Consider the following 26,498-nt stretch of genomic DNA (forward strand, 5'->3'; position numbering starts at 1 on the left):
GATGCTCTAAATTTGGCATCGTCGTGCCAATCTATATCTATATCTATACATACTAATAAGGGTAGAATCATGTATTCCATATTTTTACAGAAACCCCCTATCTTTACAATTACTAATATGCAATCCATCTTTAAGTTGCATTAAAAAGTTTTTTTTTGCATTTTTTAGAAAATCTCCTGCCTTTTCTGGTAATTAACCCGCAATCCATTTTTAAGTCAAAGAGAAAATGATTCGTTTATTTTCATTTTTACATAAACCCCCGGATATTTGGGTTAATCAACCACGGTGTATCTAGAACAAATGGTTTTCCAAAATATCCACATCTTTTAAGCCCTGATTATAATTTTAACATGTTATATATGAAATTTGATTAGAAAATATGTAGAATCTAAATAAGTTTACCTGTTAATTGTTTTTAAAATATTATATAGGGTACAGCCTTAATCAATAGCACACGATCTATTTTTCTTTTGTACCAGTGCCGATCCGGATCGCAAATGAACATCTCAGCAAGACCAGATTGGAGACGGGAATAATAATAGATAACACACATGCACGCCTCAGCAAAATCTCGCAAGAAAAAACAAAATATTTCTCATCTTATGCCAAGAGAGACGCCTTAAGATTGACCACATTCAAACACGTTGTGATTATGTGAGAGCATTGAGGCCACCATTGGTGAAGATTTGAAGGGGATAAGCGGTAACATAGATGGGATGTCATGTTGAAATAAAAGACATAGACCTATTGAGGTCTTAAGTCATGTTTATTGGGTTAAGGACGTATGGTATTTTTTTTTCCTTCCGTTGCAACACACATGACTCTTTAGCTAGTTAATTCAAAGTACAATTTATAGAATCTTCATTACTGGTGCATGAAAATGGGCATTACAAACGCTTGAAACCTCGACCGACTAAATTGTCAGAGGCTTGCTGTGCGATATGTCCTAAATTAAAGATGTGAAGCGACATTGGGGATACGTCTCCAATAAAAAATACTCAGAGAGAGTACAAGCCTATGGAATTATGAGCTCGTGTCTTCGAAGTGTCCATTGCAAGTTTGAACATTCTGTCTCTATATAACTATTTCTTACAACACTCATCCAAAACTGCTCTCTACTCATGTTTTGATACATTAAAATTACATAGTTCCTGTCAATATCTGTTTGACCCAATCGACAGAAGGAGGTATACAAACTTTCTACAATGTTTGTCAGCTTTCAAGCCCAAATAAATTAGCCAAAATTAGTTTCACCGCAGCCAAAAGTCAAGCTTCATGCTATCTCGAGCACAGCTTTCTTAGTCCTAAAATCAATTATCTCGGGCTTCTTTTGGAAGCATTTCTCGTCTCCATAACCGTAAAGGAAAACTCCAAGCTGCAAATAACAAAATGATCAGCTCTGGCTGACTAAAGTTTAAAAAAAAATCTACCGTTTGAGAACATACCTCGAGGTCTTCTTGAGAAAAATTTCAACACCTCATCAATCAAAATTACCTAACGGCCAAGGAGAAGTTTAGATACATGTGTAAACGGACATAACTAGCTACAGTGTAAACAAATTTTATGTAGGGGCAGAATTCCCACGTGTCCTTGCCATGTTTTAATATAGAAAGACTAGGTTCACCAGAAATTTGGACAACATGGCAACTCAAGGTAGAAAAAAACACTCACAGGGAAGGATAGGTAAAGAACAACTTTCCACTCAGCCAAAGTTAATGGAGACACCTGCATAAGTAAACCACGATTATCAATAATTCTTTGGCGTTACTGTAAGCTTACTATAAAAGAACAGGTGACAATGTGACTAACTGCATGACGTGGGTCACAACTCACAACTGCACAAAAATGAAGATGAGTGACTTACTGAGAAAAGAGCTGACAGGGGTTCCGTATACAAGACTGCTACGTGAAGAAGCATCGTCAGAATGATTGACCCAACAAGCCATAGGTTACTCCATGGGTGAATGACACTGATGCAAGGGAAGTTCCAAAAATCATTTCAGGTTATGCAAATTAATTTACATACGCAGACCAAATATTACAAGCAGGACAAGTTCCACTGGGTCAGAGAAAGAAATTTCAAGATCATGCAGGAGAGATGCATGTGTATCTATCAAGATATCAAGATTTAAACTAACTGTTTCCTGCTCATTAGAAGTAGCACATGGGAGTATGGGTATTGGGTGCTGCTATATGCGGGGGAAAAACGAGGCTCAGAATGAGATGAGAGACAAGGGATCTTACAGTAGAGATTGATTTTCACTTAGGTTATTCAAGGCATTAAACATCTCGACAACAACAAGAACAGTCATTGAAACAGTTGATGGATGGCGATCCTCAAAGATGCTGCAAGGATATGAAGTTTGCCTGGTTGAACATGAATCAAAATTGATCTGCAGTAGGAAAAGAAAGATATTCAGAATTTACTGAATCAGTAATGTTTGAACAAGAGCCACAATAAGAAACTTCAAGCAAAATAAAGAAGGGGGAAATAGACCATAAGGAATATTGTTAAGCAGGCATGGAGAGGGAGAGGAACCATACAAAAATTTATTGCTGATTTCACGTTCAGAACTCTCAAACATACAGAATTGAACTATTCAAGTATGCAAGTGAAATATGATTCTGTGGTGAGGAAAGGGTAAAAGTCTAAGCAATAACCAAGCATGGCAGTAAGATCCAGAGGAATGTACCACCTTGAATTCAGATCAAAGTTTGATTTCTTTTAAAATTTCGATGGACTGGCAAACCAGGAGAAACAAGTCAAACTCAAATTAGATGCTCGAATTTACAATAAAACCTGACCAGGAGAAAGGCCATTCCTAACCAGCTCCCGCATATGACTATGAACCAGAACTTTTTATATGTATATGTAAGCATTTTTTTTAATCCCTGGGTACATCCAAACGGCCATATGAATTGACAGCTTGAAACTCCATTACCGGCCCATCCATCTACCATGAGACCCAACAAAGGAATCTCTATGTATAAGCTGAACTCAGAACAAACGAGTTGTTTCATAACTTAAAATGCACATTACATGCCATGTTACTCACAGTGCTATTTGGGAAAAATCATATAGAAAGGGTTTTGACATCTTATATGTATATATTTTTACAATATGCAAATTTTACACTAGGGCTTGCTACAACCGTTTTCCTTTTTGGAAAACAAATACTACCTCTGTAAAGTAATATAAGACCTTTTAGATCACTAAAGTACTGATCTAAAAGGTCTTATATTACTTTACAGAGGGAGTATAAGATTTCTTGGCAGGACTCACTCAAGCATGTCGACCAAGATCTCCTGGAAAATCCAACCCAATGAGATAGGCAAGCAGTTGACAACAGCAGAGGTATTTGATAATCAGTGAAAAAGAAGTATGCAGTACTGCACTACAGTCTACAGGAATATCTTTTCAAGTATAAGCTTATGGGTGGGTTGTAACCCCTGTTTATCAGGTACATGTATTACTGCTGTGCTGTTCCAGACTTCCCAATAAACACCAAAAATTAACAGTGTAAAAAGTAGAAAGAGTTTGAATTCCCAACTTACCAATTCAGAGTATGGTAATCTAGGACCATCTTCAGAATAAACAAACCACCAAACGAACCCCGCTATAGTGGCAAGACCAACGTAAGCTGCATTAACAAAACTATAAGAAACAACAATAATTCCAGAAGCAAAGCTAATAAATGTCAATACAGGCACTTTAGTGCATACCACCAATGACTAAATAGCGGAAAAAGAGCCATCCACTGACCACAGCTTCGTTCACCTGCAATTCAAATATGCAGCAGGAAAGAGCATTTTGATAAATGTGGCAAACTAGAAAATTAAAATCATAGCTATTACTTGAACCGACTCACTCAGCAATTCACACTTTTTGCTAAGTACCAAGCAATTACCACACAGTAATTAAAATGAAATAAGTCAACAGTTCTCATGGACGCAACAAGGAATCCAGTGTACACATAAACATATAGCATAGTGCACAAGCAAAGTAATAGGAAGGGATTTGGGCCACTGCAGCATCCAATTATCACTTAGGAATGTTCATGTGCCAAACGAGTTCTAAGAGTGAGGACATTGTACTGTGGACTTGCTTTATCTCACAGTTGGTAGAAGACTTTAGAATTCCTGATAACACCAGAACAGCTACATTGTCAAGTTACATGAATTTACTCACTATGCAAATACAATCAACTGCTAAACCAATTTTAACTGAAGTCAGTATAAACATTAAAATAATAATGGGGACAACCTAAAACGTACCTTAGTTTATAAAAAAATGACAAGCTACCAAGTAATCACTGTTAGGTACTCCCTCCGTTCCCCAATTCTTGTCGTGGTTTTAGTTCAAATTTGAACTAAAATTGAACTAAAACCATGACAAGAATTATGGAATGGAGGGAGTATAAGATACATGTATCACTGTTAGGTATAGATACATGAATATAGTACCATTAGCCCATGTATAAGTAATATATATTCCATCCAATGATGACAAGATGGAAAGCTCCCTCTCATCAGGTGCAACACCCTTTTTATATTACCTTACGAGGCTTAACTGCCATGATATTGCCATCAGGCTTGTTAAAACCAATTGCGGTTGCAGGCAACCCGTCAGTAACAAGGTTTACCCAGAGTAGCTGGACCTACAAAGTGATGGAGTAGAGAGGTAAGCAGATTTTCCATCCAATTACAAAATTAAGAAGCTCCAGAAATATGTATGTTAAAAACATTATACAGCAGTAAGCAGGGGGCAAAATATAATGACAAGATAAACATGCCACATATGACTGTACTTTCTTGCCACATTAATTCCAAAACAAAATATAAGATTGCGATACTTATTCAACTACAGATGATAGATTGTATAAGTCGACATATTTCATCTCAAGACACATAGAAGCTAAGAAAGAGTTTTCTACTCACAGGTACAAGTGTGTCAGGCATCCCAAGCACCGCTGCCACAAAAATACAAACTACCTCCCCAATATTTGATGAAATCATGTATCGAATAAACTGCTTGGTGTTATTATATATGGCCCTTCCCTCTGCAACAGCCTGTGAGCAAATGATAATAATAAGTTTGAGTAAACAACAAGCATAATAAGATCCAATTGTTATGTCTTATTTGTATGTTAATCAGTCAGATCATAATCTTACTGCAACAATTGTAGCGAAGTTGTCATCAGCCAATACCATATCTGAAGCACTCTGAAATAAAAAGGTAAACATAAGTTGTCAAATTCAAAAAGGTCCGCAAAAGCAACCAAAACATGAAGAAAAGGATTGCCTGAAAATATTTGAAAGAAACAAAATTCTCAAGATAATGAATACCAATGTCCCTGTTTACTTCTAATCTATATAGCAGTTATACCTTAACATCGGTTTAAAAAATCAATACCTTTGCAACAGCAGTTCCTGATCCCATAGCTATTCCTATATCTGCTTTTTTCAGGGCAGGTGCATCATTGACTCCATCACCAGTCATTGCAACCTTGCATGTGAAACAAACACGACTACTGCGTAAAATGAATTGCATGAAGTGGAAAGTGAAGCATAAATTCCCATTGATCGATTCCATAGCAACTAAATAAGTTTCATCACCATGAAGACTAAAGAGCACAATGGAAACTTTATCAACAAGTAAAAGCTTACCACTTCATTATGTGATTGCAAGGCTTCAACAAGCATCTTCTTATGAGAAGGTTCCACTCTGCAGTGAAAATAGTCAGGTATAAAAAGGCAATCAAGAGTACAAAACCGGAAGAATGGTGATTAATCCCTACATCTGTCCATGGTTTAATCATTTTACCACTTTTTTGTCTGAGTTATTGCGATGTCCAATGTAGTCACTTGCCACAGGTAAGTAAGCATATATTATGTTCCGTGCCACTCGGTTGTGATAGAATGGAGGTATAATTAGTGTTCAAAATTGAGATGGCGAATGCCATATTTTTCTGATGAACTATATCTCTAGTAACAAAGCACTCACGGGAACAAGTCTAAGGAACCACACTAATAATAGGAAAACAAAACTCCAACCTCAGCCATTGCATCAACGTACGACTGCTTATGGCAGCACTATTTGTGTATGTCACTACAGCCAGTCATCAGCAATGAGCTGGGTGATCCCAATAGCAAAATAAAAACATTTTTCATGCAGTAGAATACTGCTCTATTACTTTGCATTCTATTAAGTTCATGGAGCTCATTACAAGAGAAACTGGGATGACCCATTCAGCAAGGGGTAGCTATGTCCTAAACTTCAACAAGGTTGTAATGATATTCAAATCACCTGGAGAACAGAACCATCCTTCGCAATGCATTTGCCCTTTCCAAAGGAGGAAGCCCTTCAAATTCTGATGCTGTATATGAATACCCTGTAAAGTCATCTAAATGCTCAAACGCACCAATTTGCCGACATAGAGATTCTGCAGTGGACTAAAACAGCACATATTTATTTTCTCAACAGTATCAAAAGATCTTAAGAGCAAAAATAAACAAATATGTTCACCAACCTTGTTATCCCCAGTAACAACAATAACACGAATCCCTGCTGACATACAAGAATGGATAGCACTGTGAACTTCATCTCTTGGAGGGTCAAGCATCCCAACCTGAACCAGTAGCAAAAGAATTTGCATCATCAATTATTAGTGGCACTGCTATCTTAACTAACATAAACCATACCTGCCTACAAAGGCAAAGCATATTAAAATGAGTGAACAAAACGTAGATGACTACTAAAGAAGGAACAGCAGAACCAGCAGGAGTGACAAAGCGTACCAATCCAATAAATGTTAGATTTGCCTCATCAGCATAAGAAAGACTTTGTTGGCCTTCTGGCATTCGTTTTAATGCTAATGCTAGGCACCTTAGGGTATCTTTTCCTGCAAAACTGAAACATTCGGAGATCATTGAACATATTCATCTAAAGCACTTGATGTAGGAAAAAAAAGATTAGTAAGCATATTTAGAGAAAAAAAATCATATGCAACAATATGACATTGCCAAGTGCTAACTTAGTGGCAGGGTTTGGTCAAAATTACCGAGGTCCCTTCACGTCAGAAATAATCTCAGTTATATTGTTACATCTGCCTATATGAACTGAATGTTTCAATGTTGTGATCATATCCATCAAGAAACATACAACCTCATGACCCAAAAGCTACATGCAGATTTAAAGGCTAACCTTTTTTCTATTGTTAAATCTGACTATATGAATTGAATGCTTCAATAATTTAATCACATCCATTAAGAAAGATGCAACCTCATAACCCTAAAAACTACACGTGGAAAGGCTGACCTTTGAAATCTAGCTTCCAGCTCATTACGTATGTCCATAGTCAATGGTACAGAAGACCCATCATCATTGCACAATATATGTGTGCATCTTGCCATTACACTTTCAGGGGCACCTTTTGAAAACATAATCTCCTGTTGTTTTCGACTGCAAAGGACGCTCATCATTTTGCGATCTCGGGAAAAGTCTAGAACTGATATCTAAAGAATATATCAGAAAGAAAAAAACATAAGAACATCATAATATAAATCTGAAGAAATAAGATCGAAATTTAAGTTAAATAAGTCACACCCAGTTAGACTATACAGCATATAGGCGGGCAGTATAGTCAAAGTGTGAACAATATAATAGATAGTGCATATACTATTCCACCCAAGTGTCAACTGCAGTTTACCTAAATAATGACTTGAGATGAAAACCTTATCAGTTATGCAAATAGATAATTAAACAATTGAAATTTTCTAGTATGTGGGAGGAACAACTGCTGATACCACAAGAACTTTCGAAGTACTTGCATAGTTGCATAAAGTATCAGACCTGCTGTATATTTTTTAACAACTAACAGAAGGATGATGTTTCTAATGCCTACTTATATGCTAGCAGAACAAGTTCATAATCAAGGAAGTTCTTTATGCATGGGAGTAGCAGACATAGGGTAGGGGCAGGGGGTACTCTTAAAGGGAGCTGCAAATACAGGGCCACAGAATATGAGATCAATATATCAATGCCAACAAGTAGAGAAATATAACCTTTCTGAACTGATTTTCCCAATAATGATTGCAGTACGATGCACGCTCATGCTTAGTTAGCATGTTCAGAGCTGAAGGCATCGAATCAAAACCAGGAAGACCGACCTAATCAATCAACAAAATGAAAATTGAGATTGATAGTTCCCACGAAAGCTATCAAAAGTGCACTGATAAGCAGATACCGTGACTAACAACTGACCTTCTCCACCAGAACGCGCAAAGCAACTTCAGTGGACTCTCCAATTTTCTCATAACTTTTTTTATCAGGATTGTACTGTAAAGTGGACTCATTGCAAAGAGCTGAACACATGGCTATATGAAGGAGACATGGGGATTGAGGAGGAAACTCCAGCTGCAACAGATGAAAGCCGCCTGAAAAGTTAGTGCCTAAACCAAATGTCACATGTACAATGTTTTGCACACTAACTAAGGGACATCATGGTCGCTCGATAAATAACCCAAAGGGTTCCGCAGGTTGCTAATATACTGATATGGCTGGTCACACAATTAATCCATCTACAAGAGCCTAACATTTGTCTCGCTGGGTAGAGCTGTACCATCTCAGTCAAAAGTTGTGTACTAAACTTAGCCTCTAGAAGGCTATGTCTATTGTTGCTATGCTATGCACCATCGTACTCTGTCATTCTACTCTAATGCAAGGCATTCCCTGGTAAAGCTGAGCTTAGCAGAGTAATGGCTACAAGACTAGTGGATTGTAACAATCTTGATCATGTGTCATGGGTTTGGTAATTTGGTATCATTTACACAATGTGTTCTTGTACTGCAGTCAAAAAAGAATAATTTCAGCTGTTAAGACAAATGAAAATAGATGGTTAAGGCCGTTGCACTATAATGATCACCAAATTAGTGACAGCTGAGAAATACATCATTGTACCTGATTTTCACTGGCGTCATATATAAACCCATCAGGAGCAAATGTGGTTCCACTAATAGAGTACTCATCAGTTATTGGTCTCTGGTGCACAGACCGCACAACACATACCTGGGATATTAAGACACTTGTTAGTTATGCGGTGAACATAATATATTGACCAAGTGTAACAGACTTTAATCTTAAAGCACATATTGTATTTTAGTCAAATCCCACTGCACACTTATGCATGCAAAAGGAAAATAAAATGAAAGGGCCAACTAAAAGAGAAATGATGCTGTAAACTGGAGTACTCACCTTAGACACTGACATCATGTTTGTCGTAAGAGTGCCAGTTTTGTCACTGCAAATGACTGTTGTGCATCCTAATGTCTCCACAGAGGGCAAAGACCTTACAATGGCATTCAAGCGAGCCATTCTCTTGGTACCAAGAGCTAAGCACCTAGAAGTAAACCAATGAGATGTTATATTCACTTCAAGAAGGAACAAAGTAAACCACTACACTTCAATATAAAATGAACAAGAAACTTAGAACATCTAGACTGAGGATAAGACTGGTAATGGACAGTGTCATGTTTCTAGTTTCTTAACCAGAGTCATGGCTGAGACAAATGCACAAGATCAATTCTCTCCCACTCAAAAAAGGTTAGTCAAAAATGACTCCCAGCTCCGCCTAGACCACCAGACTCGCTCGCAACACTTAAGCCCACGATATCCAAGGAGTCCTTGGGATACACAAGATTGGGCAATATCTGTTGCTTTGGCAGGCCGTGCAGCACATCACCCTTACGAATGAGCCAGTCCGGCTGCTCTGGAGATGGACGGCCAACAGCTCCTACTCGGCCACCTTCCACGGATCCACGCGATGCCCCTCATGGAAGTTTACCTGGAAGAGTTGGGTGCCGCATCGCGTTAAGTTCTTCCACTGGTTGGCCGGCCAATACCGATGCTGGACTACAGCACGGCTCGCCCGACGCGGTCTGCAGCATCACCCCATATGCCTCCTCTGCGATCAGGCACCGGAGACAATCCAGCACCTGCTCCTGGCCTGCCCGTTCGCCCGGCAAACCTGGCACATCATCATGGACTGGACACGCATACCATCTAGCCACCGGATCATGAACCTACCCTTATGGACAGGTGGCTGCGAGCGAAGGAGCAGACACCTCCCATGCTGCGTAAAGCCCTGCAATCCATCACCATGCTCGTTCCCTAGATGATCTGAAAGATGCGTCTTCGACAACGTGAGACCATCGATTGATACGTTAGTGGATAGGATCAAAGATGAGGCCAAATGTTGGGTACAAGCGGAGGCACAGGGGCTCAAGGTTGTTCTGCCCGCATCCTGGGATGTCCACTGATCGGGCGCATGCCCTTGTAACACTCGCCTCCTAGGAGGATTGTTCTTTCCCATCTTTTCAATGCAATGAAACGCAAAGATCCTTTGCGTTTTCTCGAAAAAGAAGACTAATTTTGTCGCAAGCAGCACAAATTGTTCACACCATATACAAGGAAGCCAAGTTCAGTAACTAGCTAACAGGCCATGGGATTAACTCATTGTGTTACAATATCTAAATCCCAATGCACTCTTTCAAACTTCCAAACTTCACTTTCCAAATTCCAATTGATCACACTACCCATTTTGATAAGAATCTGAATTGATTTCGTGCTTTATTAATAATTAAGAATTAACTAATTGAGAGAAACATTATAGTATTAACAAACACTGGTAAAGTTGGAGATATTAAGTACACCTTCAAATTACAGATTTAAATCAGATATTTTTGTTGATATATCAACTGAATCACATAAATATTTTATTTGGCACTACTGGAAAGCTACAAATTGTTTGTAAGGAAACTCACGTTGTTACTACAGCTGGGAGACCTTCTGGAATAGCTGCAACAGCAAGGGCAACTGCTACCTATCAAAAGAAAACAGTGCATATTTTCCAAAAATCAAAGTTAGGCACAATAATTAGTAACGGTAGAAAGCAGCAGTATAAGGTACAAGGAAGTACAAAATTAACTAATCCCTCCAATCTTAAGTATAGCTTTGGGTACACGAAGTAAGAAGCAATACAAAATGGCATTGGCACCCTTCATTATTCACAAACATTATCATTTTTTCATTCAATATGTTAGAAAGCTTCATTATCAATGAGAACATGCACATTTACTACAAAGGGTATAACTATAACACAAAGCAATGAGTAAATAAGCTTCCAGGTTGTAGAACGATCTATACTTAAAGAAAAGTTCTTAGGGCTAAAATGACTTGCTTGCAATGGGCAGTATTAAAGATAACAATGCCTAACCGAGGTGGATTGACAGCTCTTTATCAAATGCATGTACGTAGGTCCACTTAATGGACACAACTATATGAACAAGGAACCCATTTAAGATTTTAAGCCAGTCAACTTGAATGAAACGAAAATTGCTGTCATCAACCACATCTGAACAATCGAGTTTCCACATACAGACCATACTGTGCAACATCATAAATGGCCTGAGTATACGAGTTATAATAAATGGCTATAAACAATGTCATTCTACAGATACATGCACTAGAGCCTGACAACAATAACCCCAGCTAATTTGTGTGAATGTAGCTTTCATGAAAATACAGTCTACGAAAGAGAACCAACGATACCAAATTCTGCACTCTGGCTTAACACACAACAAGCAATTCTAATATTTTCCCCATTAGCACAAGTATTACAGAACCTACAATGAGCAAATACCAATAATTGTACATTCAGACAAAACAGGAATATTGATATTACCTTAAAATAATGAATGGCACCCCTAAGAAAGCCACCATGAGAAGGATCTCGGAAATGGCCAATATTTACAACCCAAACAAGAATACAGATCCCTGCTATAACCTGAAAATAAAATTAAAAAATTCTGATTAAGCCTGAAAAAGCATTTTAACTTCAAACTATATGATTCCTGAAAGAACAACGGTGATTCACTCTCAACCGAGCTTATATTCCACCCATTATTTTTGTCATTCTAATATTTTCCCCATTAGCACAAGTAATATTTTCAGAAAATACACTGAAATCAAACTTATGTTGACAGTTTGCACTGGTCAACTTCTGATCTGAGTTGGACTTGTTTTAGACTAGAATTATTATGACTTCCAAGTCTCTAATCTATCAGACATGTATCATGCCATGGACCTGCAACCCTAGCTAGGTAAACGTGACTTCAGTATAATTTAGATATGTGCATCTTACAGGTTAGAAAAACATATGAGCGCAAATAAAGGGAATCCAAATTAATTAATAAGAGATGGATCAAACAGTCAAGTACAAAAATGGAAAAGCTACATAAAATTTGGGAGCAAAACTACAATCATAAAGTTGCTGATATTTCAAGAGAAGTGTAAATGAATATACTAAACCATTAAGGCTCTTGAGCAAAGGAAAACAAGATTCAATTGTGGTTAGCTTTCCTTGTGAAATCTTCATCAGGCTCTCTTCCAGTAAATGGTTATAATTTTGATTGGTTCCATACATTTGCTTCAGTCATAATTTTTCAGGCAATAATGCCCTTAATTTTGGAAAGAAAAACTACTCATAACATGTTGGAAAAGACCATGGTCAGCTACCTTTGCCAGAAATGTGCCAAATTCGTCCAGTTTTTTCTTCAGTGGAGTCGCTTCCTGGATGTGTGGGAATATCGTCAGTACGTAAAATTGTCACTATACATAAAGCAATCATAGTGCTAAGACACAATACAATACTAGAGCAGCAAAAAGATAAAGTGAAAATATATACTTTGAATAAGAAACATCATTATCAAATTTTATCATAATATACACAAATGAGAAGCAAATCGAATGCTTACATCCTCTGTTCTCAACATTGCATCACGTATACTTCCCATCGCAGTATTAGAACCAACACCAATAACGACAGCTCTTGCTCTACCAGCTACAACAACAGTACCCTGGGAAGCAAAGACATCAGGTAGCATGCAAAGTTCAGAAGAAGCAACTGGAGAATGGATGTAATGAGCAAAAGTTTTAAAGAGAAAGTGTTCTTTGAGATGTAATTTGAAAAATACCCCGGACTTCGAATTTCAGCAGTTCAAGAAGATATATCTACTTTTTTAGGTTTAAAAGGGCACTGGATGCTAGGCAGGAGTTTTGTGCCGCCTAGTGCCAGTAGCCTGAAATTTGTTCCTCTAAATTCCAGAGCAGTCTGAACATGTACGGCGATCTGGACGACAAACCTAAGTGGCGCCTAGGCATGCTAAGACGCTCTGCATGACAGCAGCAGCTGCTGCAGGCTTCACTGCTCAAGCGGGTAGAAATTAGAGGGGTGAAAGAGTCAAAAACTCAAAACTGAAATGAAAAAGGAAAAATTAAGGCCCCACTAGGCCCATTTGCCCACTAAGTTGCTGCTTTAGTTACGTCATGGTTCACATCTGCCTACAGATCGTGCTGCCGCTGTCACCACGACTGCATGAGCAACAACATCTAATGCCATCAACCCCATCACTGATGACACGCCGCCACGGGTGGTGTCCCGCTACCACACTTTCTTACCTTGCTGCAGACGTTCATTTTCAATGTCCACACACCACCTCCTTGTCCCTCCTCATCGATGCGTCACCAGTGAAAACGCCTTCGGCAGAGAACCTAGGGCCAAGGCTACATATTGCTCTCCTAGTGCTTTCGCACACCTAGGTGGGCTTTTTAACCCTTTTATGTGTTACAAGTTCTCAAATGTAAGAGTTACATTAAGGTTTCAAAAGATAATCATACAATCCTACAAAGACTTAAACATATCAAACTGCGTATTATTTTTCATCGTTTCTCAATCTTACCTAACGGCCAAACGAATATGCTTGTCAATAATCAGAGAGGACAAAAGATCGCTAGCACAGATTTCAATTATTTTGAGCAAACAAGACATGTAGGTATGAGCAGTGTTTCCACAATGGAAAAAAATGGATGGGACATATCCTGAATAACAGCCTCACATGGCTCCTACATTTTCAGGACATTCCAATCTGATTCATCATCCCTCAACCAACGGATTCGCATTGAAGTTCAGATATTTTCACTTAAAAAAGCATGTTTACTTGATTAGTTCCCTAGACTGAACGCTATAAAAAATCAATAGATCTATGTGACTACCAAGATACTAAGCTGCACATATACACCTACCGAGAAAAGAATGTTTGTTTTGTCCTGGTAGACAGCATTCATTGCTGAAGTTGAATCAAGCTCTTTAGCCACTGAACAGCTTTCCCCTAGAATAATGCACAAAATAAACAAGTGATTCAGAAACATGTATGTTAGCTGTTGATAGGTTATACCATGCACCTAGTAATGTCTCTAGCGACAATGATATGGCCAGATCAATTGACCAAACAAAGGGCATAACATTTCTCCTGTTCTCTAAAACAAGATTGCCACGACAAACTAGTCAACTTCTAATATTAGGATGGACAGGAGGATAGCACAGGACAACACAAAAAATACCTGTCAGAATTGCCTGGTCAACACGCAATTGATGGCTTAGCATTTCAACCATTCTCATGTCAGCTGGAACTTTGCAACCAACTGCCCATAAGAAACAAGGTGTAACCAAGTTAGATCAGGAACATAATCAGCATTATGCTAAATGGAAATCACTTGAATGGCCTTGGACAGTACCTCCCACTTCTACAATATCTCCAGGGACAAGTTCTGTTGCTGGAAGTATAGAAAAGCAACCTAACAAATTGAACATTGACAAGTGACTCAATCATATGAATATAAATAAATAATTTAGAGAACATTAGTAATATTTAATAACGAGTCTTTCAAGTGAAGATATATCAATCCAATCGTAGATATCAAGATAAACACTTTGTTTTCACAAATCAACAAATACAAGGATCATTACCCAGGTGGAAGCTGATTAAAAGGAACTTCTGAAGCAAGAAAGTATGATGTAAGTAAATGTTGCTCTTAATCAAAGCATTTTTGCTTCAATTCATAGTCTTACAAACCAACTTTAATAAAGCTGCAAGTGCAGCCCAACTCCTACTTTAATGACACATGTACATGCACGCATAGGACATGCACAAAACAAACAACTGACAGGGACTAAGGTTTGCACAAGACTCTGCTTCTTGACATGATGCGTCCACGATATAAGTAGGCTCAGGCACAGTCAGATCTTTAGCAGCCTGTGACAATGTATGTAAACCCAAATCTAAAAGTGGCCTTGGCATCATCAGTCTCTTCCAAGAGAATGATGCCCTTCTTATGGAACACCTTCACAAGTTCTACGATAAGCATGGCATTCCCTGGGTCCAGCTCACACAAACCAACCTGCAGTGCCAATGACATATGAGCTCATGCCTCACATGTCTGTCAAAGCAAGTTGATTTTGTTGAACTTGAATTTTTTCAAGTGGAATGGTTACAAGCACATATTTCCAATTTCAAAACTAAAGAGTAGATGCAACTCATAGTCATAATTAACAAAAGTTCAATCAGAAGACTGCAAATAAATAATTGTGTGAAAATATGCTTACACGCTCAAAATGCAATAATCAATTCAGAAAGTTTATTACCATTGCGAAGCACCGTTGCAACATCTGCTTGATATGCTCGCAACTCCTACAGATTTTTTCATAAGCAAGTCATTGTGGATGGACAACAAGAGTTGGCCATTGCAATGCCAATTGTAGTTACATAGTACAAGATGAAGTTAATAACTAGCATATGGAGTTAGATTAACCATGCGTAGTAAAGGAATAATTAGGACCAAAATCAGTACTGTATTGCTCCAAATATGTGAAACAAACTATAATGGAGTTGGAAACAAGAGAACATGACCAGGGTGAACATGGAGTATTCGCGATTATGCATCCAAGAATTACTCCCTCCGTTCCTAAATATAAGTTTTTCTAGAGATTTCAATACAAACTACATATGAATGTATATAGACGTATTTTAGAGTGTAGATTCACTCATTTTGCTCCGTATGTAGTCCATATTGGAATCTCTAAAAAGACTTATATTTAGGAACGGAGGGAGTAGCTAACAGCCATTTAAACATTCCAAGTTTCACCTTGAAGTAATGTGTATGATGTTTGTAGGGAAAGAGGGAAACAAGAAAACATAGGACAGCAGAAGATTTAAAGCCACACATAATATCTCACAGCACGTGCAAAAAGAAAATCATATCAAACAGCAGTAAACCAGATCTGCAGAATTGAGCACAACACTAGAGCCTTATTTAAAAGTAAGAACCTCGAGAGCTTTTTCAGCATTTGTTTCTGTGATCACACCAACTGCTGCATTTGCTGCTAATATCATAAATATGACCTATGCAATCAAAATAAAGGCCATCTTGTTAGTTACTGCCTTCATTAAGCACTTGAAAATCATCTTCCTCACATAGGACATATCCTCCAAACTGGATCAACTTACAGATGGTTCCAAAAATGCTGTTAATCCAGTTTCACCATTCAATCGAGCCAAAAGGAAGGATACCACAGCAGCTGCTATCAATATTTTGACGAGTAAATCATCAAACTGCTTCAAAACTAACTTCCAGAAGGGGGTACCTGGGTCAGAAGTTTCACGTTAATAGATGATGAATAAAGGGTAACAAAACTAACTTTCCTTTATCTATTTATCTTCCTCGAAATCCTTATTCGTTTGTTCTGGTTACGATTTTTCTTTCTTTTGGTAAAATCCTCCTAGAACAGAATCGAGTTAGTTGTTATGAACTTCAATAAACTTAACTTCTGTAGCTGGTGGCAAAGAGAACAACAAAGACCCAATACAATATAATTTGGTGATCATCCAACAAGGTATTTGTCTAACACGGTATTTGCAAAAGCTTGGTACAACAAGTCATCATCCAAGGTAAAGGATGTTAAGGGGTAGTATGACTAGTATGTATGTCTTGGGGTTATTTCTTGTATCTGCAGAGAAACAGCCCGACTGGGTGCATTAAACGAGCCCAAAGGGCATACCTATTCAATCCAACAGTAACAAATACCTATAAAACGCGTACTATTATACTACTACCCTTAACATTTTCTACTACCTTACAAAAATAAATCATTTTTACATGGGAATCATCAAACAGTAGAGCTTACACATTTCAATGATACTCTCCTTCTCATAAAACGTCCAACTTTTCAAAATTGTCGTTTCGCAATGCAAGTACATTGGCAAACTTGACATATAATCATTACAATACTTTTGCTTTCTACCCATATTTAAATCATATTGAGTAATTGTAGCATGCCAACTACAGTAGTAGAACTCGTAGTTTGCATGCATCCCTGTCAATCCATGGTTGACTTATATTCAGTTATTCAGAAAGGGTAGATGGAGTAAGACAGAGACAATGGAATACCAAGTACCAACATTTTCTGACGGCAAACACTGGAGAAAAGGTGTAACAGGTAATATGAAATGTGTTGCCGCACGTAAAATGAACGTTAGAAGTTAGAGCTGATAACTTACTTTCTTCTTGGGGCAGCACTGCAGATCATCCATGCACGAAAGCAAAGTGCAGCAATCAGTTAGAGGCCACAATAATGATAACAAGAATCAAAATGTATGAACACCACAATGCAAAATTAGATGATAACATAAATATGTCTGCCCTCAAAATTGTGCAGGGGTCTCGACTGAAGCTTTCAAATTTTACTGGAAAAATGGTAGGGATCTGAACTACATCCAAAGTATGAAAGCTGTATCAATTCAGTTAAATCAGCATCAAGGTGACTTTCAAATTTCATTCAGGGATTATGAAAGTTGATACGTGCGGGTTATGGCATTACATCCGTGACAAAATGTTTTTTGTCGGATAACCTCAGCAAGTTATAAGGTGTGAGGCCGTTATTAGTATTGCAAAAAGGTCACCGAGCACATCTCCTTATTTAGAAATGCTCTGGTTTTAGATGGTTCTAGCGGCTAGGACTTAACCACCAAAGCAGAGGGAGGGCATATCAATGCTGACAAAATATAGAACTATAGATAGCCGCCGTGTGCGAAATAAAAAGCCCTATTCTGATGAATTTGGATAGAATACATTTCAAGGTTGGTGCGAAGGAATTAAACAATTCCTCGTCTGAAAAACTTCCTCGCTCAGCAAAACCTCATATCCTTCTCTCCATTTGTTACTTAACACAAACGGTTCGGCGACAATAAGAGAACGAAAACGCATTGGACGGCAGGAAGTTGCTCACCGTTTTTGCCGTAGAGCGAGGCATGCTGCTCCACCTGCCCACACAAGCAAAAAACCAAATCAGCCCCCCCATTCCCCGTAACTCAGAACAAAAACCACAGCGCGGACGGCTCGGGAGCAGCACCTGCGAGTCGGAGAGGCCCTTGGTCCGGTCCACGCCGAACGCTTGGAGCACCTGCGAGGAAGGGCGGCGACCAGATCCGTGAGACGCGGCGGCGGCGGCGAGGGGGGGAAGGTCAAGCGATGGCGCGAGGCGGGGGCTTACCTCCGCGACGGACTTGGCGTAGGCGTCCTCCATGGCCGGCGGCGCCGGCGGGTGGGAGGAGGCGGGGGCGGAGGGGAGGGAGTGATCGCGGCGGTGCGGCCAGGGAGAAGCGGCCGGATTTTCTCAGCTCGGGTTTTGGCTTTGGGTGTTTTATTGGTAGCAACGGTGTGATTTGCAGGTCAGAGGACAGGTGGCCGTGGGATCTCTGGTCCGGCTCGACCGCTGGAGCACGTGGGCCATGAGGAAGTGAAGTGCGAGACAAGTGATGCACACTTTTTAGCCTAGCTTTGCTTCGCCCTCTCGCTAGCCCGTTTTCAGGAGACTAGATGACCCGTTGCGCGCAAAGGCCGAATGTAAGCCAGGTATTGTAAGAGTATGCATTAACATATTGTTGTTCGAAAAGCATAGCTCATGATACTATATGCAGCAAGCAAGCGATAGTCATACGCATAGGATTGTCATGGTTTGTTTTATGTAAGATCGAAAATGATGCACCAAGTCATGTAGGAAAGGATTCTTGTGATCTGTGTAGATTGGATAGACAATCCTGCAGAGGCCTTTGGACGTGTAGTTGAAGACGAAAGCATATATTTATTTTATCATGGTTGTTTCAAAAGCATACCGAACAGCAGTCTAAGCAGCAAATAATCGATAGCTAAATGCACAGGATGGTCATAGTGGATTACATAAGATCCAAAAGGATGATAAACACAGAAGTCTTGATGGGCTTTATACTAATATTAAGTTATATAACAAGGGGCTTTTGCAGTTGACTTACATTGAGTAGATGATCAGACGCAGTCCCTTGGAAGTGCATTTGAAGGCGAAAGCATATGCTTGCCCTTTGTTCATGTCTGCGTGACGGAAGAAGTTGCTCCAGCCTTTAGTGATGGTGGCCCTTTTTGCCAACACCCTTGATAAAGCGGGTTGTGACAGCGGTAGTTCCATCTCCAGTAGGGATTGGCAGTTCACCACGGTCAACATCCATGTGTGGGAAAAGGGAACCCGTAGAAAAGGGAACGCTAAAGTACTGAAAATAACAGTAAAGGTTAGTTACTATATCATTTTATACCATGCTATTGTATGAAATTGGACAGAGCAATTGCAAAGGATTACCATTCTTTTGCCGTCTGTTGCGAATGTTTCTGTCATGTGGCACACATAGTAGCGATCGGGCGTGGTGGTGCTGCGGATGATCTTTCACACTCTACGAACATATGGTTGTAGCACAATGTGGCGACTAAACTCATCTAAGTAGTGGATGCAAGGCTCACCTATGTTAAATTGAATAAAGCTATATCTTTTAGCAGTTGCCGTGAGAGTTGTTGGAATGAAAGGAGTAATGTAGCCCTTAACATGGAGAATGTACTTTCCTGCCTTTAGATGGATTTTTTGCCTTTCAATCCTGCCCAATGGGGCGCACTCGATCCCACATATATTCAAACCTGCATGAACTCTAGATGAACCGCTAGTTGCATTCCACTCCACTCCATTCCAACCCCCACCCTCTCTACTTCCCCTTCGCCCCCAAACTCCTTTCGGGCGATCTCCGGCATGGCGGTTAGCGGATCCGAGTCCTACGCATCTTGATCCGTTGACTGGAAACTCGTCCCACGCGGCCTCTAGGAGAAGAGATGGTTGTCCGCATTGTGCTCCGTCGATCTCGGGAGGAGTCTGCCCAACATCGCTCGTACTCCATCTAGCGGGAACCCATTGCGTCCACCCAAATGATGTTGGGAATCGTAGCATAATTTTAAAATTTTCCTACGCTCACCAAGATCCATCTATGGAGTATACTAGCAACGAGGGGAAAGGAGTGCATCTACATACCCTTGTAGATCGCGAGCGGAAGCGTTCCAATGAACGTGGATGACGGAGTCGTACTCGCCGTGATCCAAATCACCGATGACCGAGTGTCGAACGGACGGCACCTCCGCGTTCAACATACGTACGGTGCAGCGACGTCTCCTCCTTCTTGATCCAGCAAGGGGGAAGGAGAGGTTGATGGAGATCCAGTAGCACGACGGCGTGGTGGTGGATGTAGCGGGTCTCGGCAGGGCTTCGCCGAGCTTCTGCGAGAGGGAGAGGTGTGGCAGGGGAGGAGGGAGGCGCCCAAGGCTGTTATAGTACTGCCCTCCCTCCCTCCCCCTTTATATAGGCCCCCTGGGAGGGGGGTGCGCCGGCCAGGATCCCATCTGGATGGGGGGCGGCCAGGGGGGTAACTTACCCCCCAAGTCAAGTGGGGCGCCCCCCCACCCTAGGGTTTCCAACCCTAGGCGCAGAGGGGAGGCCCATGGGGGGCGCCCCAGCCCACTATGGGCTGGTTCCTGTCCCACTTCAGCCCATGGGGCCCTCCGGGACAGGTGGCCCCACCCGGTGGACCCCCGGGACCCTTCCGGTGGTCCCGGTACAATACCGATAACCCCCGAAACTTTCCCGGTGGCCGAAACTGGACTTCCTATATATAGTTCTTCACCTCCGGACCATTCCGGAACTCCTCGTGACGTCCGGGATCTCATCCGGGACTCCGAACAGCTTTCGGGTTTCCGCATACTCATATCTCTACAACCCTAGCGTCACCGAACCTTAAGTGTGTAGACCCTACGGGTTCGGGAGACATGCAGACATGACCGAGACGCCTCTCCGGTCAATAACCAACAGCGGGATCTGGATACCCATGTTGGCTCCCACATGTTCCACGATGATCTCATCGGATGAACCACGATGTCGAGGATTCAATCAATCCCGTATACAATTCCCTTTGTCAATCGGTATGTTACTTGCCCGAGATTCGATCGTCGGTATCCCAATACCTTGTTCAATCTCGTTACCGGCAAGTCTCTTTACTCGTACCGCAATGCATGATCCCATGACTAACGCCTTAGTCACATTGAGCTCATTATGATGATGCATTACCGAGTGGGCCCAGAGATACCTCTCCGTCACACGGAGTGACAAATCCTAGTCTCGATCCGTGCCAACAGATACTTTCGGAGATACCCGTAATGCACCTTTATAGTCACCCAGTTACGTTGTGACGTTTGGCACACCCAAAGTACTCCTACGGTATCCGGGAGTTGCACGATCTCATGGTCTAAGGAAAAGATACTTGACATTGGAAAAGCTCTAGCAAACGAAACTACACGATCTTTTATGCTATGCTTAGGATTGGGTCTTGTCCATCACATCATTCTCCCAATGATGTGATCCCGTTATCAATGACATCCAATGTCCATAGTCAGGAAACCATGACTATCTATTGATCAACGACCTAGTCAACTAGAGGCTTACTAGGGACACGTTGTGGTCTATGCATTCACACATGTATTACGATTTCCGGATAACACAATTATAGCATGAACAATAGACAATTATCATGAACAAAGAAATATAATAATAACCATTTATTATTGCCTCTAGGGCATATTTCCAACAGTCTCCCACTTGCACTAGAGTCAATAATCTAGTTACATTGTGATGAATCGAACACCCATTGTGTCCTGGTGTTGACCATGTTTTGCTCTAGGGAGAGGTTTAGTCAACGGATCTGCTACATTCAGGACCGTATGTACTTTACAAATATCTATGTCTTCATTTTGAACACTTTCACGAATGGAGTTGAAGCGACGCTTGATATGCCTGGTCTTCCTGTGAAACCTGGACTCCTTCGCAAGGGCAATAGCTCCAGTGTTGTCACAGAAGAGAGTCATCGGGCCCGACGCATTGGGAATCACCCCTAGGTCGGTAATGAACTCCTTCATCCAGACTGCTTCCTGCGCTGCCTCCGAGGCTGCCATGTACTCCGCTTCACATGTAGATCCCGCCACGACGCTTTGCTTGCAACTGCACCAGCTTACTGCTCCTCCATTCAAAATATACACGTATCCGGTTTGTGACTTCGAGTCATCCAGATCTGTGTCGAAGCTAGCGTCGACGTAACCCTTTACGACGAGCTCTTCGTCACCTCCATAAACGAGAAACATATCCTTAGTCCTCTTCAGGTACTTCAGGATATTCTTGACCGCTGTCCAGTGTTCCATGCCGGGATTACTTTGGTACCTTCCTACCAAACTTACGGCAAGGTTTACATCAGGTCTGGTACACAGCATGGCATACATAATAGACCCTATGGCCGAGGCATAGGGGGTGACACTCATCTTTTCTCTATCTTCTGCCGTGGTCGGGCATTGAGCCGTGCTCAATTGCACACCTTGCAATACAGGCAAGAACCCCTTCTTGGACTGATCCATATTGAACTTCTTCAATATCTTGTCAAGGTATGTACTCTGTGAAAGACCAATGAGGCGTCTTGATCTATCTCTATAGATCTTGATGCCTAATATATAAGCAGCTTCTCCAAGGTCCTTCATTGAAAAACACTTATTCAAATAGGCCTTTATACTTTCCAAGAATTCTATATCATTTCCCATCAATAATATGTCATCCACATATAATAAGAGAAATGCTACAGAGCTCCCACTCACTTTCTTGTAAACACAGGCTTCTCCATAAGTCTGTGTAAACCCAAACGCTTTGATCATCTCATCAAAGCGAATGTTCCAACTCCGAGATGCTTGCACCAGCCCATAGATTGAGCGCTGGAGCTTGCATACTTTGTTAGCATTCTTAGGATCGACAAAACCTTCCGGCTGCATCATATACAACTCTTCCTTAAGGAAGCCGTTAAGAAATGCCGTTTTGACGTCCATCTGCCATATCTCATAATCATAGTATGCGGCAATTGCTAACATGATTCGGACGGACTTCAGCTTCGCTACGGGTGAGAAAGTCTCATCGTAGTCAACCCCTTGAACTTGTCGAAAACCCTTAGCGACAAGTCGAGCCTTATAGATGGTCACATTACCATCCGCGTCCGTCTTCTTCTTAAAGATCCATTTGTTTTCTATGGCTCGCCGATCATCGGGCAAGTCAGTCAAAGTCCATACTTTGTTTTCATACATGGATCCTATCTCGGATTTCATGGCTTCTAGCCATTTGTCGGAATCCGGGCCCGCCATCGCTTCTTCATAGTTCGAAGGTTCACCGTTGTCTAACAACATGATTTCCAGGACAGGGTTGCCGTACCACTCTGGTGCGGAACGTGTCCTTGTGGACCTACGAAGTTCAGTAGTAACTTGATCCGAAGCTTCATGATCATCATCATTAACTTCCTCCCCAGTCGGTGTAGGCACCACAGGAACATCTTCCCGCGCTGCGCTACTTTCCGGTTCGGAAGGGGTGACTATCACCTCATCAAGTTCCACTTTCCTCCCACTTAATTCTTTCGAGAGAAACTCCTTCTCCAGAAAGGACCCGTTTTTTGGCAACGAAGATCTTGCCTTCGGATCTGAGGTAGAAGGTATACCCAATAGTTTCCTTAGGATATCCTATGAAGACGCATTTTTCCGACTTGGGTTCGAGCTTTTCAGGTTGAAGTTTCTTGACATAAGCATCGCATCCCCAAACTTTTAGAAACGACAGCTTAGGTTTCTTCCCAAACCATAATTCATACGGTGTCGTCTCAACGGATTTCGACGGAGCCCTATTTAAAGTGAATGCGGCAGTCTCTAAAGCATAGCCCCAAAATGAGAGCGGTAAATCGGTAAGAGACATCATAGATCGCACCATATCCAATAGAGTGCGATTACGACGTTCGGACACACCGTTTCGCTGAGGTGTTCCAGGCGGCGTGAGTTGTGAAACGATTCCACATTTCCTTAAGTGTGCACCAAACTCGTGACTTAAATATTCTCCACCACGATCTGATCGTAAGAATTTTATTTTTCTGTCACGTTGGTTCTCAACCTCACTCTGAAATTCCTTGAACTTTTCAAAGGTTTCAGACTTGTGTTTCATTAGGTAGACATACCCATATCTACTTAAGTCATCAGTGAGAGTGAGAACATAACGTTATCCTCCGCGAGCCTCAACACTCATTGGACCGCACACATCGGTATGTATGATTTCCAATAAGTTGGTTGCTCGCTCCATTGTTCCGGAGAACGGAGTCTTGGTCATCTTACCCATGAGGCATGGTTCGCACGTGTCAAATGATTCGTAATCAAGAGACTCCAAAAGTCCATCTCCATGGAGCTTCTTCATGCGCTTGACACCAATGTGACCAAGGCGGCAGTGCCACAAGTATGTGGGACTATCGTTATCAACTTTACATCTTTTGGTATTCACACTATGAATATGTGTAACATCACGTTCGAGATTCATCAAGAATAAACCATTAACCAGCGGGGCATGACCATAAAACATATCTCTCATATAAATAGAACAACCATTATTCTCGGATTTAAATGAGTAGCCATCTCGAATTAAACGAGATCCAGATACAATGTTCATGCTCAAAGCTGGCACTAAATAACAATTATTGAGGTTTAAAACTAATCCCGTAGGTAGATGCAGAGGTAGCGTGCCGACGGCGATCACATCGATCTTGGAACCATTCCCGACGCGCATCGTCACCTCGTCCTTCGCCAGTCTCCGTTTATTCCGTAGTTCCTGTTTTGAGTTACAAATATGAGCAACCGCACCGGTATCAAATACCCAGGAGCTACTACGAGTACTGGTAAGGTACACATCAATTACACGTATATCACATATACCTTTGGTGTTGCCGGCCTTCTTGTCCGCTAAGTATTTGGGGCAGTTCCGCTTCCAGTGACCACTTCCCTTGCAATAAAAACACTCAGTCTCGGGCTTGGGTCCATTCCTTGGCTTCTTCCCGGCAACTGTCTTACCGGGCGCGGCAACTCCCTTGCCGTCCTTCTTGAAGTTCTTCTTACCCTTGCCCTTCTTGAACTTAGTGGTTTTATTCACCATCAACACTTGATGTTCTTTTCTGATCTCCACCTCCGCTGATTTCAACATTGAATATACCTCAGGAATGGTCTTTTCCATCCCCTGCATATTGAAGTTCATCACAAAGCTCTTGTAGCTTGGTGGAAGCGACTGGAGGATTCTGTCTATGACCGCGTCATCCGGGAGATTGACTCCCAGCTGAGACAAGCGGTTATGCAACCCAGACATTCTGAGTATGTGCTCACTAACAGAACTATTCTCCTCCATTTTACAGCTGAAGAACTTGTCGGAGACTTCATATCTCTCGACCCGGGCATGAGCTTGGAAAACCATTTTCAGCTCCTCGAACATCTCATATGCTCCATGTTTCTCAAAACGCTTTTGGAGACCCGGTTCTAAACTGTAAAGCATGCCGCACTGAACGAGGGAGTAATCATCAGCACGCTGCTGCCAAGCGTTCATAACGTCTTGGTTCTCTGGGATTGGTGCTTCACCTAGCGGTGCTTCTAAGACATAATCTTTCTTGGCTGCTATGAGGATGATCCTCAGGTTCCGGACCCAGTCCGTATAGTTGCTGCCATCATCTTTCAGCTTGGTTTTCTCTAGGAACGTGTTGAAATTGAGGACAACGTGGGCCATTTGATCTACAAGACATAGTGTAAAGATTTTTAGACTAAGTTCATGATAATTAAGTTCATCTAATCAAATTACTCAATGAACTCCCACTCAGATAGACATCCCTCTAGTCATCTAAGTGAAACATGATCCGAGTTTAACTAGGCCGTGTCCGATCATCACGTGAGACGGACTAGTCAAGATCGGTGAACATCTCCATGTTGATCGTATCTTCTATACGACTCATGCTCGACCTTTCGGTCCTCCGTGTTCCGAGGCCATGTCTGTACATGCTAGGCTCGTCAAGTCAACCTAAGTGTATTGCGTGTGTTCCGAGGCCATGTCTGTACATGCTAGGCTCGTCAACACCCGTTGTATTCGAACGTTAGAATCTATCACACCCGATCATCACGTGGTGCTTCGAAACAACGAACCTTCGCAACGGTGCACAGTTAGGGGGAACACTTTTCTTGAAATTATCATAAGGGATCATCTTACTTACTACCGTCGTTCTAAGCAAATAAGATGCAAAACATGATAAACATCACATGCAATCAAATAGTGACATGATATGGCCAATATCATTATGCTCCTTTGATCTCCATCTTCGGGGCACCATGATCATCTTCG

The 26,498-nt window shown here is 41.2% G+C and overlaps 1 protein-coding gene across 1 annotated transcript; it reads right to left on the reverse strand.

Annotated features, from left to right (window-relative positions):
* Nucleotides 1-988: 988 nt before the first annotated feature.
* On the reverse strand, nucleotides 989-18,593 carry LOC109751910 (calcium-transporting ATPase 3, endoplasmic reticulum-type). Its single transcript, XM_020310778.4, has 34 exons — nucleotides 18,444-18,593; nucleotides 18,303-18,353; nucleotides 18,180-18,213; nucleotides 17,452-17,469; nucleotides 16,402-16,538; nucleotides 16,222-16,296; nucleotides 15,540-15,585; nucleotides 14,633-14,692; nucleotides 14,459-14,539; nucleotides 14,141-14,226; nucleotides 12,814-12,915; nucleotides 12,575-12,628; nucleotides 11,742-11,843; nucleotides 10,822-10,880; nucleotides 9,254-9,398; nucleotides 8,960-9,067; nucleotides 8,264-8,416; nucleotides 8,065-8,169; nucleotides 7,319-7,515; nucleotides 6,799-6,910; nucleotides 6,531-6,629; nucleotides 6,308-6,453; nucleotides 5,668-5,725; nucleotides 5,414-5,506; nucleotides 5,173-5,223; nucleotides 4,939-5,070; nucleotides 4,557-4,658; nucleotides 3,724-3,778; nucleotides 3,556-3,641; nucleotides 2,245-2,393; nucleotides 1,865-1,970; nucleotides 1,672-1,725; nucleotides 1,446-1,494; nucleotides 989-1,375 (listed from the first exon to the last, which is right to left on the reverse strand). The coding sequence occupies exons 1-34, from the start codon at nucleotides 18,474-18,476 to the stop codon at nucleotides 1,311-1,313; spliced, it is 3,003 nt and encodes a 1,000-aa protein (XP_020166367.1). The 5' UTR covers nucleotides 18,477-18,593; the 3' UTR covers nucleotides 989-1,310.
* Between the last annotated feature and the right edge of the window lie 7,905 nt (nucleotides 18,594-26,498).

The sequence above is a fragment of the Aegilops tauschii genome, chromosome 4, assembly GCF_002575655.3.
Source record: "Aegilops tauschii subsp. strangulata cultivar AL8/78 chromosome 4, Aet v6.0, whole genome shotgun sequence".
Taxonomy (NCBI): Eukaryota; Viridiplantae; Streptophyta; class Magnoliopsida; order Poales; family Poaceae; genus Aegilops; species Aegilops tauschii.

Coding starts and splice junctions, on each gene's coding strand:
- LOC109751910 (XM_020310778.4), bottom strand. CDS start 18,476: ATGGAGGACGCCTACGCCAAGTCCGTCGCGGAG. Junction 14,693..15,539: donor TGCAACGGTGCTTCGCAATG/GTAATAAACTTT, acceptor TCAATTTGTTAG/GTTGCTTTTCTATACTTCCA. Junction 12,916..14,140: donor AAACAAACATTCTTTTCTCG/GTAGGTGTATAT, acceptor TTTGCTTCCCAG/GGTACTGTTGTTGTAGCTGG.